This window comes from Salvelinus alpinus, chromosome 10, assembly GCF_045679555.1.
Source record: "Salvelinus alpinus chromosome 10, SLU_Salpinus.1, whole genome shotgun sequence".
Classification (NCBI taxonomy): domain Eukaryota; kingdom Metazoa; phylum Chordata; class Actinopteri; order Salmoniformes; family Salmonidae; genus Salvelinus; species Salvelinus alpinus.
Window position 1 is genome coordinate 73,245,974 of NC_092095.1, and position 18,777 is coordinate 73,264,750.

General features: G+C 39.3%; 3 protein-coding genes across 8 annotated transcripts in view; 1 reads left to right on the forward strand and 2 right to left on the reverse strand.

Annotated features, from left to right (window-relative positions):
• The window catches only part of LOC139533031 (zinc finger protein ZFP2-like), a 530,089-nt gene that overhangs the window by 438,108 nt on the left and 73,204 nt on the right, over nt 1-18,777 (reverse strand). The gene's annotated exons all lie outside the window — the stretch shown is intronic.
• LOC139533057 (zinc finger protein 135-like) overlaps nt 1-18,777 on the forward strand; it is a 545,377-nt gene that overhangs the window by 11,461 nt on the left and 515,139 nt on the right. The gene's annotated exons all lie outside the window — the stretch shown is intronic.
• The window catches only part of LOC139533073 (zinc finger protein 135-like), a 165,486-nt gene continuing 149,097 nt past the window's right edge, over nt 2,389-18,777 (reverse strand). The window contains exons 1-5 of one of the 5 annotated variants that reach the window (XM_071331308.1): nt 12,312-12,410; nt 11,173-11,417; nt 6,901-7,065; nt 5,004-5,252; nt 2,389-4,350 (exon numbers count right to left, since the gene is read on the reverse strand). In XM_071331308.1, coding sequence (XP_071187409.1) covers nt 3,515-4,350; nt 5,004-5,106 — 939 coding nt within the window. In that variant the 5' untranslated portion in view covers nt 5,107-5,252; nt 6,901-7,065; nt 11,173-11,417; nt 12,312-12,410 and the 3' untranslated portion in view covers nt 2,389-3,514. Of the gene's footprint in view, nt 4,351-5,003; nt 5,253-6,900; nt 7,066-11,172; nt 11,418-12,311; nt 12,411-18,777 lie in introns of those variants that run through there. The other 4 variants (XM_071331305.1, XM_071331306.1, XM_071331309.1 and 1 more) reach the window with 4 other exon arrangements.

The window sequence follows — 18,777 nt, forward strand, 5'->3', positions numbered from 1 at the left end:
ATTATTTACCCATTTCAATCTTATACCAACCAACCCTATGGTTGGTGTGACTGTTATGGTCAGAGCAGACCAATCTGATATGCCCTTAAATATTGTAATATGCAACCTGGAATTAAAATGGAAGAGGACCAGTGCTTCGACAGTGTAAGTTGATAAGAACTGCCTAGTTAAATAAAGGTTAAATAAAAACAGCCGAAACAGTTCGGAAGTTTGTGCATATATTATGACGACATTTTGTTTAGTTTTCGTTTTGGGCTTTTTTCGCGCTATTTGTGCCATCACATTTTTCCCTGGGGGCAAGCCAAAGTCGGTAGCCGAAGTCTAAGCCCCTTCATTGGTCATTGGTCAACAGAAGGCTTACGCTCATTGATATAGGCTATAGCAAAAGCCATTTTACTGGTTGAAGTGTTTTTTAAGTATAATGCAGTTGATTTGTGATGATGACACAAACATTATATGAAGCAGGACAGTCATTCAAACCTTAAAATCCAATTATAATTTGTAAACAGAGAAAGGAGTCTATGGCGTCTCAAAATAGACAAACAGTGCTACTGCCACTCTTTTTCTCGTTTTTCAAGCAAAGGTCTTTTAAGGGAGTATGCGAGCACACTCCTTAAGAAGGCTAGGCGAACCTAAGCGATGACAAAATAAGTTTTCTTTATAAAATAAATGAATATTTAGAGCACATGCTTAGAGCAAATGCAACTCTAACTAAATATAACTCCAAAGGAACTCTAATTAAAGGGATAGTTCAGTCAAATTACAAGTGTCCACCTTGGTTTCCTCACCCTGTATACAATCCCAATAATGTGAACGTCAGCAGTGAAGTTCTGAAGATGGAGGACTTTCAGTACAGCAGTGTTCCCCAACCCTGGTCCCAAAGGGGTGTACATGTATGTTTTTGCCCTAACACTCACATACCTTATTCAGTTCAAAGGCTTGAGTTGCTGAGTTAAATCCAGTGTGAGAGTGTTAGGGCAAAAACAAAAAAGCACACCTCTTTGGACCCCCAGGACCAGGATTGGAAAACAATGTAGTACACACCAAAAGGTGTGATGATGCAAATTATATACAATTATAATTTTTCTAATTTGCATAATCATCCCACTTTTTTCTCTGTACTGAAAGTGCTCTATATTGAAAACTTGACTGCTAACATGCAACCTTTTTGGCGTTGTATTAACAGTAGACTAATGAACAAAATACGACAAGAACATTTTTTTAGTTTGTTGTAAAAACCTCCCTTTCATAGCACCTACCGCCCCATTAAAGGAGTAGTTCACTATTTTACAACTTGAAGTCCTGTATGTCAGATTACTTGGTTGGTATTCAGGTGCGAGGTACAGTATGTACTCAGGAGATGAATCTCTGATCTTAGCAGCACCCTTCTTACACCTTCACAGCATTGCATTGTGGTTCTTCAATGTTTTCCTGCCACTAGGAACAGATAAAACATTTGTGGATCATTAGAAAATGTCTTCTGTATCTGTCGTTTCCATCACGGTGCAATGATTGTTTTGCTAAATGTTTTTGTTGTTGTAGACCTGGCCCAATGGAAACGTGTCCAGTGATGCCATCTCTAGATCCTGCAGTGCAACAAGTCTCCACTGTCACAATCAGGACCCAGTGACTGTAGGTTTAGAATCTGTTTTGAAGGCAGTGTGGAAGGAGAGAGGCAGGCTGGGTTTGTCCTCACTGTCAACTCTGTCTGAGATCAACCTCCTGGTCATCCTCCGTGCAGGCCACACCCCCTCCCATTGTACTGTATGTATGATCACATTTTGAACAATGGCTTCCTAAAATGCTGTGGTGCATTGACTAACACAATAGGAAAGGTTGTGGTAGATGTGGGACATCACATTTGAGTTCACAGCTCTTTCACTCTGAACATTCATATCAATGACTCACCTTGAAATGGGCCATCAATACCAGAGTTCTAGAAGACTATGTACACAATCAACTGGGTATTACAACATCCTGACCCTCAGTATAGTCCTGGGCATATATTGAGCTCCAACAAAGGGGCGTGCAAAAGGTCTGTTGAAATGAATACTGCAGTGGTGTGAGAAAGGTAACACAAGTTTCCTCTCTGGTTCCATCCCCCAATAGTAACTTGGTCATTATTGGATTGTGGTGGTAATGCTGTCCCTGGACTTTGGCACCATAGAAAAATACAAATAATACATTACAATAATATGCTGACAAATGGAATGGTTTAAGAAGATCATATAATGGATTGTTTAGATAATAATTTATAATTTTAGGACTACATTAGGTATAAAAATATATATATTGAATTTGGCCTTTACTACTATATCCCATTGAAACACATTGAATGACACCTTCATTAAAATACTAATGGTGAAAACTGATCAACACGTCATCAATATCTGATACATTTAGTTCAATTTAGTATTTTATTAGGATCCCCAGCGGCTACTCTTCCTGGGGTCAAACAGGAAACACTAAAAATACAAGCTCTACATTTATCATTAAACAAAAGTTATTTAGTAATATAAAATAATCCACCCAAACTAATGCTAAAAACTGATCATTTTAATCTTTATCTGATATACACGGAGCGTACAAAGCATTAGAAACACCTTCCTAATATTGAGTTGCACCCCCCTTTGTCCTCAGAATTAGCCTCAATTCGTCAGGAAATGGACTGTCCAAGGTGTTGTGTGAGTTCCAGAGACGCTGGCCCATGTTGACTCCAATGCTTCCTGCAATTGTGTCAAGTTAGCTGGGAGTGGATCTACTCCGAATAGCTCGTTTCATCTCCTCCCACAGATTCACAATTACAGTGAATTCAGTGAGCTGAATTCACTGTAATGTTCTTGGAACCATTCCTGGACAAGCCTTGTGGCATAATCCTGCTGAAAAAACAACAACTTGCAGATGGATAAACTGCTGCCATGAAGGGAGGCACCTGATTGGCAATGATTATTTAGATATCCTGTGGCATTCAAACATTGTTCAACCTTTATCAAGGGGCCCAATGTGTGCCCTGAAAACACACCCCAACCATCACACCACCAGCCTGCAATGCGGACACACAGCATGGATACATGCAGTGGTGTAAAGTACTTAAGTAGTTTTTTGGGGGTATCTATACTTTACTATTCATATTTTGTACAACTTTTATTTTTATTTCGCAAACTCCTAAAGTAAATCATGTACTTTTTACTCTAAACATTTTCCCTGACACCCAAAAGTACTAGTTACATTTTTTATGATTAGCATGACAGAAAATGGTCAAATTAACGCACTTATCAAGATAACATCCCTGGTCATCCCTACTGCCTCTGATCTGGCGCACTCACTAAACACAAATGCTTTGTTTGTAAATGGTGTTGGAGTGTGCCCCTGGCTATAAGTAATATAAAAAAACACACAATTGTGCCATCTGGTTTGCTTAAAAACCTCAAGGAATAAGTAAGGTTCACTCCTTTGTGTGTTCTCTACAGTCAGATCAGTGGTAAGGCTTCTCTCCTTTGTGTGTTCTCTATAGTCAGATCAGTGGCAAGACTTCTCTCCTTTGTTTACCTTGATGGCTTTTTAATTGGCCCATTTGAGAGAAACTCTTTCCACAGTCAGAGCAGGAGTAAGGCTTCTCTCCTGTATGTATACGTTCATGTCTTTTTAAGTGGCCCAGTCGAGAGAAACTCTTTCCACAGTCAGAGCAGGAGTAAGGCTTCTCTCCTGTGTGTGTTCTCTGATGAACTTGTAGCTCAGCTGATGTTGTGAAGCATTTTACACAGTCAGAGCAGCAGTAAGGCTTCACTCCTGTATGTATACGTTCATGTCTTTTTAAGTGGCCCAGTCGAGAGAAACTCTTTCTACAGTCAGAGCAGGAGTAAGGCTTCTCTCCTGTGTGTGTTCTCTGATGATCTTTTAGCTGAGCTGATGTTGTGAAGCATTTTACACAGTCAGAGCACGAGTAAGGCTTCACTCCAATATGTCTACGTTCATGTGTTTTTAAGTGGCCCAGTCGAGAGAAACTCTGTCCACAGTCAGCGCAGGAGTAAGGCTTCACTCCTGTATGTATACGTTCATGTGTTTTTAAGTGGCCCAGTCGAGAGAAACTCTTTCCACAGTCAGAGCAGGAGTAAGGCTTCCCTCCAGTGTGCACTCTCTGATGAACTGCCAAAGCTCCTGGTGTTGTGAATCTCTTCCCACAGTCAGTACAGGAATACAGATTCTCTCCTGTGTGTATTTTTAGGTGTGTTTTTAGCTTTGATAGAATTGGGAAAATCTCCTCACAATGTGGGCAGTGGTGAGACCTCTTAGCTCTGTGATCTTCCTGCTGTTGCTCTCTGGATGTAGAGAATGTCTCAACACGGTCTCCTGTGTGAACAATATCAGAAGAACCAGTCAGGTGGTGAGATATACATGTCAATCAAATGTATACTATGAAGCCCTTTTTACATCAGCAGTTGTCACAAAGTGCTTTATAGAAACCCAGCATCAAATACCCAAAAAGCAAGCAATGCAAATGTAGAAGCACAGTAGCCAGGAAAAACTCCCTAGCAAGCAGGAATCTTGGAAGAAATGTAGAGAGGAACCAGGACCAAATGGGTGACCAGTCCTCTTCTGGCTGTACCGGGTGACATATGTATTCATATCAGTAGGCTGTACACTACAGGGGAATAAAACTATTCTAAAAGTGGGTAAAAGATGAAAGCTAAAAAGGGGTGTGTCATCCTCCACTCACCATCACAAGGGTTAGTAACTACACAGACTCACTTCATAGAACTTTAAAACACTGGCAGTTTGTCTACTTCACTTCTTTAGTCTCCTCTCTGATCACTCCAGATCGCCAAGTGAATAAAACAAATGCTGGCAATACTGGTGTCAAACCATGCACGTGTCAGTAGCATGAAATAACATCTACCTTCTCATTGAAACAGTTCATCATGAAACAGTTCTACTGCAACTTTTCATACACAGTGGGAAGTTGGAACGAACAACAAACTTAGTTAGATAGAACCTGCTCTTACCAGAAGAAACAGATTTACCAATCTTCTCCTCCTCTTCTTCATCTTTAATGTTGACATTCAGCTCCAGTGTTTGACTGCAGTCTTCCAGCTTCACTGATGCCATCTCTGGATCCTGCAGTGCAAACTGGGCTCCACTGTCACAATCAGGACCCAGTGACTGTAGGTTTGGACTCAGTGTGGAAGGAGAGAGGCAGGCTGGGTTTGTCCGCACTGTTGATGTTACCGGGCTCAGACTTAATTCTAGTCGTTCTGTAGCAACAATGAAAAACAGACAAAAAAAAGTTAGTCTTGACAGTTCTGGCACTTGCTTTATTCTCAAAAAATATCTGAAAAAATATTATATTTATGTTTGTTCAATTATCTAATTCAGTGCTTGACTTGGACTGAAATAGGTGCCGATACTCAGCTCCGGTGAGCTCCTGTCCAAGTCTAGCATTGATCTCATTTCAATAGATTTGGTAGCTAAGCATTGACAACAAAACATGAATTAATTCACATTAGACAAAGTACACACTTTAAATTAGGCTACACAACGTAAGTGAATCTATAGTAGATTTCCTAAATTCACATAAATGACAAAAACATTTAGTACTAGCTCGTGCTTGGCACTGCCCACTATGACGCATCTGTTCCCATTGGAAACGACTGGCTGTGGTCTATCTTGGTTTGGTGCAACTTGGTTTGCATTCAGGTGTTCTTGGGGTGGCCCTACCTCATTATATGAGAAGGACAATGCTTAATTTGAGCCGGATCCTCCAGCACCTCAGTTTTGTAGTCTTTCGTTCCGGAACCCATTTGCCAGGATCAGGTAGACTACCTCGTGGCATGAAAAATTATTTCCACTGTTTGCAATGTAAAAATCCTAATTACATTTGGATTCCTTTGTAATTGTCATGCCCCCTAAAAACCGTAATGTGAAAACGTGCCTGATGTTCTAAGAATGTATTAATGTTGGGCCGTCCCAGGTTTATGGTTTGTGCAACATTGTAGCCTATTTAGACCAAGACGTGACCATTGCTGTGGTGAGAGAGAAGCACGCCTGTATCTCTCACAGAACTAAAATGAGAGCCTGCTTTCCTGTTCTAATCAGATCCCTACACAGGCTGAGAAGGATCCTGTAAGAGCGGAACATTATCTGGTGACAGTAGTTCTTGTAGTCTTGGAGGCCCAAAAACTTCTCAGCTGTAGATATAATGATGTCCAGCTTCTTGGACTTCATGTGCAGTACAATTCATAACTGTGGCTATGAATACTAAAATATCCACCTCCTTCACAATAAGTGTATCCAGATCACTTGATTGACGTACAACATTTGCAACTGGTTGTTGTGCATCCACCACCATATCTTCTATAGAACTGTGTCCTCTTGCCCCTATAACTCTCTTCACCACCTCCACATAGGACATTTGCTGTACATTCACCCTAACAGAGCACTCTGGGAATTCAGGAACATGACCCCCTCCACAGTTGCAACATTTTACATTCACATACTCTTCAATAAAAAATGTCTGTCTGCAAACACTTGACATGTGGCCAAACCTTTAACATTTCTTACGTGCATCAGGTTTTACACAAACTCTCTTATGGGGTATCTTTTATATCCCAGCTTTACATAGGCTGGTAGATACTCTTCATCAAACATCAATAATATAGATTAACAACGCTCCTTTTTCACATTCTACATTCGGGCCAACGAAGTGCACTTCTTTGGGATTTGGTTAGCGGATCACAGCAAACTTTTAGCTGCATACACCACCACCTACTGTACTGGTGTGAGGGATTCCACAGCCTACATACATTCAATTCATTGATACATAATTAATACAAAATTGCAAAAGTCCACATGACAGAAAGTCTTCTCTGTTTCCCAACGTTCTACACAGGATCTACGTCTCACCTGAAGACGGGCATCACAGACACCTGGAATCTTCCATTTCAGCTGCTCCTCCTCAACACTTAAACCTAATCCCATTATCACTTCTTTCAATGCCGCCCTTTTCCGGAGAGCAATTCGAGTCACAATTCTTGTCCCCAATCGTGAAATCCGGAGCGCCCGCTCCCTCTGGATATAAGAGAAACAATAAATCATTATGAGTTCCCTCCGAGTTACCTTCACCAACTCAACTTCCCTCTACACTCAGCTCCTTCTCAGGGGTCATCACTGCACTGGCCATCGCAGTTAATTCATCCTCTTGTCACGTTCACTTTCCTCCTGTAGCTCTTCTAAAGGCTCTGTGTGATCCCCGATTCCATATTCACTCAAAATATATTCCACTTCTCTCCTTATTTTCTGGTCCACCATCTTCTCCATCAGATCTTCCAGAAAGCTTCCGCAATCCCCCATTCTTCTTTTTTTCTTGTCCGCTATCTTTTTTTAAATGTAATTGTTTTATTTAACTAGGCAAGTCAGTTAAGAACCAATTCGTATTCATAATGACGAGCTACCAGGGATCAGAGGGTTAACTGTCTTGTTCAGGGGCAGAACATCAGATTTTTACCTTGTCATCTCAGGGATTTGATCCAGCAACCTTTTGGTTACTGGCCCAACACTCTAACCACTAGGCTACCTGCTGCCCCACGTGTCTCCACTCCCCTCTAGCGCCGGGTAGCTGCATACCAATTGAGTATAAATCATTATTAGAGGTCGACCGATTAATCGGAATGGCCAATTAATTAGGGACGATTTAAAGTTTTCATAACAATCGGAAATCTGTATTTTTGGACACCGTTTTTTTTACACCTTTATTTAACTAACATTGCACTCCACGAGAAGCCTGCATGGCAGGCTGACTACCTGTTACGCAAGGGCAGCAAGAAGCGAAGGTAAGATGCTAGCTAGCATTAAACTTATTAAAAACAATCAATCTTCACATAATCACTAGTTAACTACACTTGGTTGATGATATTACTAGTTTATCTAGCATGTCCTGCGTTGCATATAGTCGATGCGATGCCTGTTAATTTCTCATCGAATCACAGCCTACTTCGCCAAACGGGTGATGATTTAGCACTGTCGTTGCACCAAACCTAACCATAAACATCAATGACTTTCTTTAAAATCAATAAACAAGTATATATTTTTAAACCTGCATATTTAGTTAATATTGACTGCTAACACGAATTTCTTATAATTAGGGAAATTGTGTCACTTCTCTTGCGTTCCGTGCAAGCAGTCAGGGTATATGCAGCAGTTTGGGCCACTGTGTGAAGTCCATTTATTCCTAACAAAGACCGAAATTAATTTGCCAGAATTGTACATAATTATGACATAACATTGAAGGTTGTACAATGTAACAGCAATATTTGGACTTAGGGATGCCACCCATTAGATAAAATACGGAACGGTTCCGTATTTCACTGAAAGAATAAACGTTTTGTTTTCGAAATGATAGTTTCCGGATTCGACCATATTAATGACCAAAGGCTCGTATTTCTGTGTGTTATTATGTTATAATTAAGTCTATGATTTGATATTTGATAGAGCAGTATGACTGAGCGATGGTAGGCAGCAGCAAGCTCGTAAGCATTCATTCAAACAGCACTTTCGTGCGTTTGCCAGCAGCTCTTCGCAATGCTTCAAGCATTGAGCTGTTTATGACTTCAAGGCTATCAACTCCCGAGATTAGGCTGGTGTAACCGATGTGAAATGGCTAGCTAGTTAGCGGGGTGCGCGCTAATAGCGTTTCAATCGGTGACGTCACTCGCTCTGAGACTTGGAGTAGTTGTTCCCCTTGATCTGAAGTGCCGCGGCTTTTGTGGAGCGATGGGTAACGATGCTTCAAGGGTGGCTGTTGTCAATGTGTTCCTGGTTCGAGCCCAGGTAGGGGCGAGGAGAGGGACGGAAGCTATACTGTTACACTGGCAATACTAAAGTGCCTCCAATAGTCAAAGGTATATGAAATACAAATGGTATAGAGAGAATTAGTCCTATAATAACTACAACCTAAAACTTCTTACCTGGGAATATTGAAGACTCATGTTAAAAGGAACCACCAGCTTTCATATGTTCTCATGTTCTGAGCAAGGAACTTAAATGTTAGCTTTTTTTACATTGCACATTTCCTTTCTTCTCCAACAATTTGTTTTTGCATTATTTAAACCAAGTTGAACATGTTCAATTATTTATTTGAGGCTAAATAGATTTTATTGATGTTTTATATTAAGTTAAAATAAGTGTTCATTCAGTATTGTTGTAATTGTCATTATTTTATTTTTTTAATTAATAATATATATTTTTTTAATTGTCCGATTAAATCGGTATCGGCTTTTTTGGTCCTCCAATAATCGTTATCGGTATTGAAAATTCATAATCGGTCAACCTCTAATCATTATACGGATAAAACCTAGCAGTCAAACAAGGAAATGGTTCCAATAATTTTTTCACCATTCATTTTTCTCAGAGGATTTTAGAAACACTTAAAATGTGTAGGCTTACCCTGGCGTGACGTTTTGATAACCGTGTAAATCTCTCTAGGACAAGGTGACTTTACACTTTTTTGGATAACTCAGTAGAAGTAAACAAGGAATTATTTGCTCTTAAAGTTCAGTATGAAGAACGTTCCACCTCAAAGGCTGCAAACAGCTTAACTAGGCTGAAACAGTCCTTCTATGATCAAGGTGAAAAACCTGGTAAATTACTGACCTGGTGCATTAAGAAGTTCAATTCAGACCGAGCCATTAATGCAATTCATAATTAACAAGGTCAATTATCAATGGATCCTGCAGAAATCGGATGCTATTTTCAATATGAAGGGAGGTAAAGCAGCAGGTCCAGATGGGCTCCCATGAGATATTTAGAAGATATTTAAGGACGCTTAAAACTCCAAGATGGCGTAGCAGTAGGACGTGTGTGTTTGTCTTATCTCGTGTAAATAGCCGGTCTTTTTCGTATATATATATATAAATCTCACTTTCTATCTACCAACTAAATATACTCTTCTGCAACCCGCCTCACCCAATGTGGTATGGATCTGCTATTTTTATTCCTTATAACTGGAACTTCCATCAGGAGCTAGCCAGCTAACTAGCTACTAGTCTTTGTTAGCCACGGCTAGCGGTCTTCACCTTTTTCCTTGGTCACCAGCCAGCCTTAGCTCGGACAATACCTGCCAGTCTGCACAGCGCGATATCAACCCAGAGCATACCGGACTGCTTCTCTCTACCACATCACCGGATTCCTGACGCTCTACTGTTAGCTAACGCCTCTGTCCCGAAGCAAGCACCTTCGAGCTAGGCCCATATACCAGATAATTCTAGGGCTACAATACCTCCTTTGCCAATTGGCCTGGACCCTTTATTGTCGGCACGGAGCCCCGCTGATCCATCACGACTGGACTGCCGACGTGATCGCCCGATGTGGTCTCAACAGGCTATTCTGTTACGATGCCGCCGAAGAACCATCTACTAGTCCCGGCCCGCTAGCTTTTCTGAACACTGTGTCCCCTGCTTGCCTAGCGTAGTAGTGACTACTGAACGGCACCCTGACTCACCGATTGCTGCTCTTTTGACCCTATGATCACTCTGCTACACAGCTGATGCCCCCTGGACTACTTCAATAACACGGTACTTAATTTTGTTTACCTGTCGGCCCCAGCCTCGAACTCAGGTCCTGTATGTACCTAACTGACCGCTCTGCCCATTCATTACCATTTACCCGTTGTTGTCTTAGCTCTTCTGATCAACACCTGTGATTGCTTTATGCATGTTACAGTACCATAGCCTGGTACTGTATGTATTCATATCAGTAGCCTGGTACTGTATGTATTCATATCAGTAGCCTGGTACTGTATGTATTCATATAAGTAGGCTGTGTAATACAAAGGGGAATAAAAATAATCTGAAACTATCTCATGTCATTAAAATTATGAGCCATATCATCCTCCACTCACTATCACAAGGGTTAGAAACTACACAGACTCATTTCATAGAAATGTAAAAACACTGGCAGATTGTCTACTTCACTACTTTAGTCTACTCTCTGAGCACTCCAGATACCCCTGTGAATAAAACAAATGCTGGCAATATTGGTGTCAAACCATGCAAGTGTCAGTAGCATGAAATAACATCTACCTTCTCATTGAAACAGTTCATCATGAAACAGTTCTACTGCAACTTTTCATACACAGTGGGAAGTTGGAATGAAACAAACTTAGACAGAACCTGCTCTTACCATGAGAAACAGATGTCCCAATCTTCTCCTCCTCTTCTTCATCTTTAATGTTGGCATTCAGCTCCAGTGTTTGACTGCAGTCTTCCAGCTTCACTGATGCCATCTCTGGATCTCTGCAAACTGGGCTCCACTGTCACAATCAAGACCCAGTGACTGTAGGTTTCTACTCAGTGTGGAAGGAGAGTGGCAGGCTGGGTTTCTCCTCACTGTTGATGTTACCGGCCTCAGACTTAATCTGAGTCGGCCTGTAGTAATAAAGACAAACAGACACAAAAGTTAGTCTTGACAGTTCTGGCACTTTTTCTTTATTCTCAAAAAATATTGTTTATATTTCCACAATACTGTTGAGCTGATATTCTATAAGAGGAACATGAGCTCAAACAGTAGACATATGAGGTGACGGTACTCAGCCCCGGTGAGCTCCTGTCCAAGTCAAGCACTGATCTCATTTCAACAGATCTGGTAGCTAAGCATTGACTACAAAACATTAATTAATTCACATTAGACAAAGTATACACATTAAATTAGACTACACAACTTAAACGCACTTAATCTATAGTAGATTTCCTGAATTCACATAAATTACTAAAAAAACATTTAGTACAAGGTTGCAGTATGTTTTAGGCAGCACTATGTACTATTTTCCTGAATAACCTTGTCTTCACTGTATTATTCCAATCAAAAACCAATAGTATTTCCGTTCACACCATAGTAACATGTATAGATAGACAGAAACAACAATGTCTCTGAATATTACTTCACATGTAGAAAACTGATAATCATTGCTTTTAGCTCCAAAACAGTAGTGCAACCGTAAAAGTGTCTCTCTGCTGCACTGAAGTCCGTTGATGCAGACCTAGTGGGAACCGCCATTTTACCAGCTCGTGAATTTTACAGAAAACCAAAAGCGACATGTAAAACGAACCCAGAAATCTCAAATAAATTGATCCTTTATGAAATTACATTGACGAAATTATATACATCCACTCAGACTAACCCAAAGTTATCACGTTCCCTCGCGCGGTTTGACACAAAACATAGCACATAAAACCTTTATAAAACGTGATAATAACTTGACGTAATTGTTACCTAGCATGTTATGACATGAACTTTCGATATTATAACGTGCTATTACATACCAGTAGTAATACATTTGAAACGGACACAGAAGTTGTCGTCTCGACTGCACAATTCTGGCGTATCCTTTATTCTGAAGAATGATACGCGCCTGCGCGGAACTTCCTGTTCCCCCACGACCAGTTTCTAAACCCAGAGACGCAACAACGCGAGACTTCAAAGAACGCCTGCGAAACGGACCAAGCCTGGGTTTGAGAAGTCAATGAGAGAAGTGAACAATTCTGATACTTTTGCAGCGTTTAAATAACTTCTTATGGCTGGGGGTAGTATTGAGTAGCTTGGATGAATAAGGTGCCCAGAGTAAACTGCCTGCTACTCAGGCCCAGTTGCTAACATACGCATATTATTAGTAGATTTGGATAGAAAACACTCTGAAGTTTCTAAAACTGTTTGAATGATGTCTGTGACTATAACAGCACTCATATGGCAGGCAAAAACCTGAGAAAAAATCCAACCAGGAAGTGGGAAATCTGAGGTTTGTAGTTTTTCAACTCTTTGCCTATCCAAGATACAGTGGAAATGTGGTCATATTGCACTTCATAAGGCTTCCACTAGATGTCAACAGTCTTTAGAACCTTGTTTGATGCTTCTAATGTGAAGTAGGAGGGAATGGGAGCTGAATTAGTCAGGGGTCTGCCAGAGTGGCATGAGCTGATCAAGCGCGCTCATGTGAGAGCGACCTGCGTTCCATCGCATTTCTACAGACAAAAGAATTCTCCGGTTGGAACATTATTGAAGATTTATGATAAAAAACATCCTAAAGATTGATTCTATACTTCGTTTGACATGTTTCTACGAACTGTAATATGACTTTTCATCTGAACTTTCGCCTGGACTTTCCCGCGCCTCGTGAGTTTGGATTGTGTACTAAACGCGCAAACAAAAAGGAGGTATTTGGACATAAATGATGGACTTTATCAAATAAAACAAACATTTATTGTGGAACTTGGATTCCTGGGAGTGCATTCTGATGATCATCAAAGGTAGGTGAATATTTTTAATGCTATTTATGACTTCTGTTGACTCCACAACATGGCGGATATCTGTATGGCTTGTTTTGTTGTCTGAGCGCTGTACTCAGATTATTGCATGATGTGCTTTTTCGGTAAAGCTTTTTTGAAATCTGACACAGCGGTTATATTAACTTCTCTGCGCCACGGATCCCTTTTACAGGATCACTTTCCTAAACAACCGCTAGAATTGCAGGGCGCCAAATGCATAAATATTACAAAAAATATTTATAATCATGCAATCACAAGTGAAATATACCAAAACACACCTTAGCTTGTTGTTAATCCACTCATCGTGTCAGATTTTGAAAATATATTTTACAGCGAAAGAAATCCAAGCTTTTGTGAGTGTAGCTTACAATGCTACAACAGCTAGCCTTATATTAGCTTGGTTAGCTTGGTCACGAAAGTCAGAAAAGCAATCAAATTAATCGCATACCTTTGATAATCTTCGGATGTTTCCACTCACGAGACTCCCAGTTACACAACAAATGTTATTTTTGTTCGATAAATATTACTTTTATCACAAAAAAACGCCATTTGGGTTGCGCATTATGTTAAGAAAACAAAAGCCGTGTTCCGTTCGACAAATTCCAAAAAGTATCCGTAATGGTCGTAGAAACATGTCAAATGTTTTTAATAATCAATCCTCAGGTTGTTTTTAACAAACATAATCGATAATATTTCAAACGGACCATAACCTATTCTTTAAGAGAGAAACGGAAAATGGGGAGCCCCTCTGTCGCGCGCAGGAAATATTCAGAGGACACCGGACTACTTTTGAAAAATGTCGCTCATTTTTCAAAATAAAAGCCTGAAACTATGTCTAAAGTCTGGTCACAGCCCGAGGAAGTCATTGGAAAAGGAATCTGGTTGATACCCCTTTAAATGGAGGTTAGACGGGCCAGGGACCACAGATTTATTTTTATTTTTTAAATATCACTTCTGGGTTACATTTTCTCAGGTTTTCGCTTGCAGAATAAGTATTGTTATACTCACATACATTATTTTGACAGTCTTGGAAACTTTGGAGTGTTTTCTATCCTAATCTGTAAATTATATGCATATTCTACAATCTGGACCAGAGAAAATGTCCGTTTACGTTGGGCACGATATTTAAAAATATAAAAAAATCTGAGCCCTAGCGCTAAGAAGTTAAGGAGAAGTGGATCTAAAATTCCATGCGTAACACTTGTATCTTTTAGCAATGTTTATTATGAGTATTTCTGTAAATTGATGTGGCTCTCTGCAAAATCACCGGATGTGTCACGATCGTCGTTACGTGAAAGAGAGGAGGACCAAGGCGCAGCGTGAAATGAACACATATTTAATCAACGAAGACGAAGAACACTTACAAACTAAACAAAACAACAAACCGACGAACGTGAAGCTATATAATGACAAGTGCAGACACAGGCAACTTACACATAGACATAGACAATCACCCACAAACTACCTAATGACTATGGTTGCCTAAATATGGCTCCCAATCAGAGACAACGATAGACAGCTGTCTCTAATTGAGAACCAATCTAGGCAACCATAGACATACATACACCTAGACTAAACACTGCCCCATAAACATCCAAAAACCCATAGACAATACAAAACACATACTTCCCCCATGTCACACCCTGACCTAACTAAAATAATAAAGAAAACAAAGATAACTAAGGCCAGGGCGTGACAGGATGTTCTGGAACTACTGAACATAACGCGCCAATGTAAACTGAGATTTTTGGATATAAATATGAACTTTATCGAACAAAACATACATGTATTGTGTAACATGAAGTCCTATGAGTGTCATCTGATGAAGATCATCAAAGGTTAGTGATTCATTTTATATCTATTTCTGCTTTTTGTGACTCCTCTCTTTAGCTGGAAAAATTGCTGTTTTTCTGTGACTAGGTACTGACCTAACATAATCAGATGGTGTCCTTTCGTCGTAAAGCCTTTTTGAAATCGGACACTGTGGTGGGATTAACAACAAGTTTATCTTTAAAATGGTGTAAAATACTTGTATGTTTGAGGAATTTTAATTATGAGATTTCTGTTGTTTGAATTTGGCGCCCTGCACTTTCACTGGCTGTTGTCATATCGATCCCGTTAACGGGATCTCAGTCATAAGAAGTTTTAATGGGGATCCTAATAAATACCAAAAAGATTCCGTCGGCACACACTTGGCTACATGGCCATTATTTTATACATTTCATAACTGTAGTGGCTTATTCACAATAGCTCACACTGCATATCATATATATCCTAGCATCACAGGTAGCCTAGTGGTTAGAGCGTTCGGCCAGTAGCTGAAAAGTTGCAGGCTCGAATCCCCGAGCTGACAAGGCAAAAATCTGTCGTTCTGCCCCTGTACAATGCAGTTAACCCACTGTTCCTTAGTAGGCCGTCATTGAGGTAAAGGTAAAAAAAAAAATCACATGAGTAGCCAGACCGAGGTGAAGTTGGTTTTATATTCAGACATTCATTCGCCAAATATCATTTAAAACTTTATAAATCAATTACTAATTCACCGTTGGTCACAGAAACATCAAACTATGTATGATTTATTCTATTAATGTCTGGTATACTTTTACAACCTTTGCTTTGAGTAGGAATTCCCGTTTTGATTTGACAGAAATACATAAAATCTCAAATATTGCATTTAAAGATGAAGAAATCAATAACTAATTCAGTGATTGTCTCAGAAAAAAGTGAGAATATGCATTTATTTAAAATAACTTAAAATAAATAAATGTTAATTTCAAGTGCAATTTGTTCTATATGAAGTTAGACAATGTTTACATAAAGTTGTACAATGTTTACAATCTTAAATTGTATTTCAAATCAATGTTTGCATTTTTAGGGCAACAGTTCCACTTTTTAAAGTAGTTACAAGGAACAACAGTCATTTATTTATACGTCTCTAATTTAACAGCAAAAAGGCCCCATTTTCTATTTTGGCTTTGTTGAAGTCCTTCATTGTCATCCCCAGACAAGCTAAATGGAACCATCTCTGGCACACAAAGCATTCTATCTGCAGTATTAAAAACATAAAACAGGGTTATGTTGATTTACATGTAAATAACAGTTCTGGAATACCCAAATTCTGTTACATGTTTTTGCAATTAGGAACAATTTCAAATTGAAATGGATTTTTGTTCAATTGCTAAATTGACTTTAAAGGACATGCACTTGACCAGAACCCTGACAGAAGCACACATAACTGAGTTGTTAATCATCGTTGAGTATTCAGGCAATATAAATCGTATAGTAATAAAGACATACATTTGCAAAAAAACGTATTTGTTGATAAAAAAGGTATCACATATCAATGTTGTAATATCAAACATTACTAGAATGGCATCTTATAGATTTGATATATTTCTATCAATCAAAACTGGAATTTGTATTCAAAACAAAGGTTGTAAAAATATGCTAGACATTTATAGAATAAATTATATCTAGTTTGATGATTCTGTGACAAAGGGTGAATTAATTATTGATTTAAACAGCTTTACATTGCATTTAAGATTTTATATATTTCCATCAAATCAAAACTGGATTTTTTAAATTCAAAACGAAGGTTGTAAAAGTATGCTAGACATTTAAAGTATAAACCTTATCAAATTATCTCCCAAAAATACATAATTGTTGATGAATCGCACTCCAAAAGAAATCGCTGTTCGTTTACAATATCACAACGGAATGTATTACAATGTATAACCGTCATGCCTCAAAACTGGGAGAAAGAAGCAAGTCATTCACCCGCCATTTGTTCCTCAAGACATAACACAACGACACGCGGATAATTGTAAGCGTCAACATTTTTGAAAACGTTTGTAATTTGATAAGGTTGCTATATTAATGATCAGTTTCCATTAATGTCGCAAACTATTATTTCTCTAGGCCAACATAAGAAACTCTGCCTGGATACTTGCATGCTAGCTAACATTAACACTAACTTAGCTGCTCTAGCCTACTATGGTCATGTCCCTCTGGCCTGGATAAACAAAGCGGCAATGTTGTGTATTGTATATTTTCGTAGCTGAATCAGAATTAGTTAGGTAACATAGAGGAATAAGATGTTTTATTTACTTTATACTTGTCATTAGAATGTCTTCTTTTGGACTATACTGTTGGCAGTTGTCACGTTCCTGAACTGTTTTCTGTTAGTTTTTATGTGTTAGCTGGTCAGGACGTGAGTTTGGGTGGGCAGTCTATGTTTTCTGTTTCTATGTTGGTTAATGGGTACCTAATATGGTTCTCAATTAGAGGCAGGTGGTTTTCATCTCCTCTGATTGAGAATCATATTAAGGTAGGTGTTTTCACTTTGTTTGTCGTGGGTGGTTGTCTCCTGTGTTAGTGTCTGTCTATGTTGCACCATACGGGACTGTTTCGGTTTGTTTGTTTGTTCGTTCGGTTTTTATGTAGTCATTTCCCTGTTCGTGCGTTCTTCGTGTTACATGTAAGTTCTTACGTCCAGGTCTGTCTACATTCGTTTTGTTATTTTTTTAGTTAATTCAAGTATAGTTCGTTTTTTGTCTTCGTTGTTTTGTCGTGTCTAAATAAATATCATGTGTAAGTATCACGCTGCGTCTTGGTTCAATCCATGCTCCTCCTCTTCGGATGAAGAGGAACGCCGTTACAGCAGTTGCATTTTCCTATCTCCTCTAGGGAAAAGTCACTTGGGGCCCAGAGAGGGGAGAGGTCAGGCTTGTCTTTTACATGTCTGGTAATAGGCAGAATATCAGAAAGGGAGAAGTCAGGTTTGAACATTGTCTTCATTATGAATATATCTGTGAAACCATGTGAAGGGCTCCACAATGTCTGTACTCCAGTCACTCCCTCCTTTTCCCATTGGGGGGGAGGAGTATGGCAGTGTCTGGAAGCATTGTATTACCCCTCTGATGTTGTATGAATCTTGAGATAGTATATGACCTAGAGGCTCACTCCTCCCAGGGAGCTTGTCCAGGGGTGGGGTGTATTTGAGATGGGAGTATCTAAAGTAGACAATTGATATATGCCATTGGATGAAGTAATGTTTTGGTAATATGAAGTACCAAGAACGAGAAGTAGAACCTCATCTAAGAGACCAAACTGAACGATAATGTATAGCTAATGCTATCTGGCTATGGGATAATCCTCTTTGAAGTAAAAGGCCCTTTGTGAAGTTCCTGAGATCTGTGGTTCGTCATGTGAGTTGAGAGGGGTGTATCTTGGCTATAAAAGATACTAAGTATTCTTTTGTAAGCACTCTCAGAGAATTCATTTATAGACACTGAATTGATCTGAGAGTCAAAGGGCTATGGTGAAACTCATATAATTAAAGATGGAGTTTAAAATATAACTGACTTGTGTGTGGTTTGTAAACTCATCATTTAGTAATACAGGAAATTACCATGACAATATACAGTATTTAACTAAAAACAGTTTATTTCATTTAATTATACACATGAGA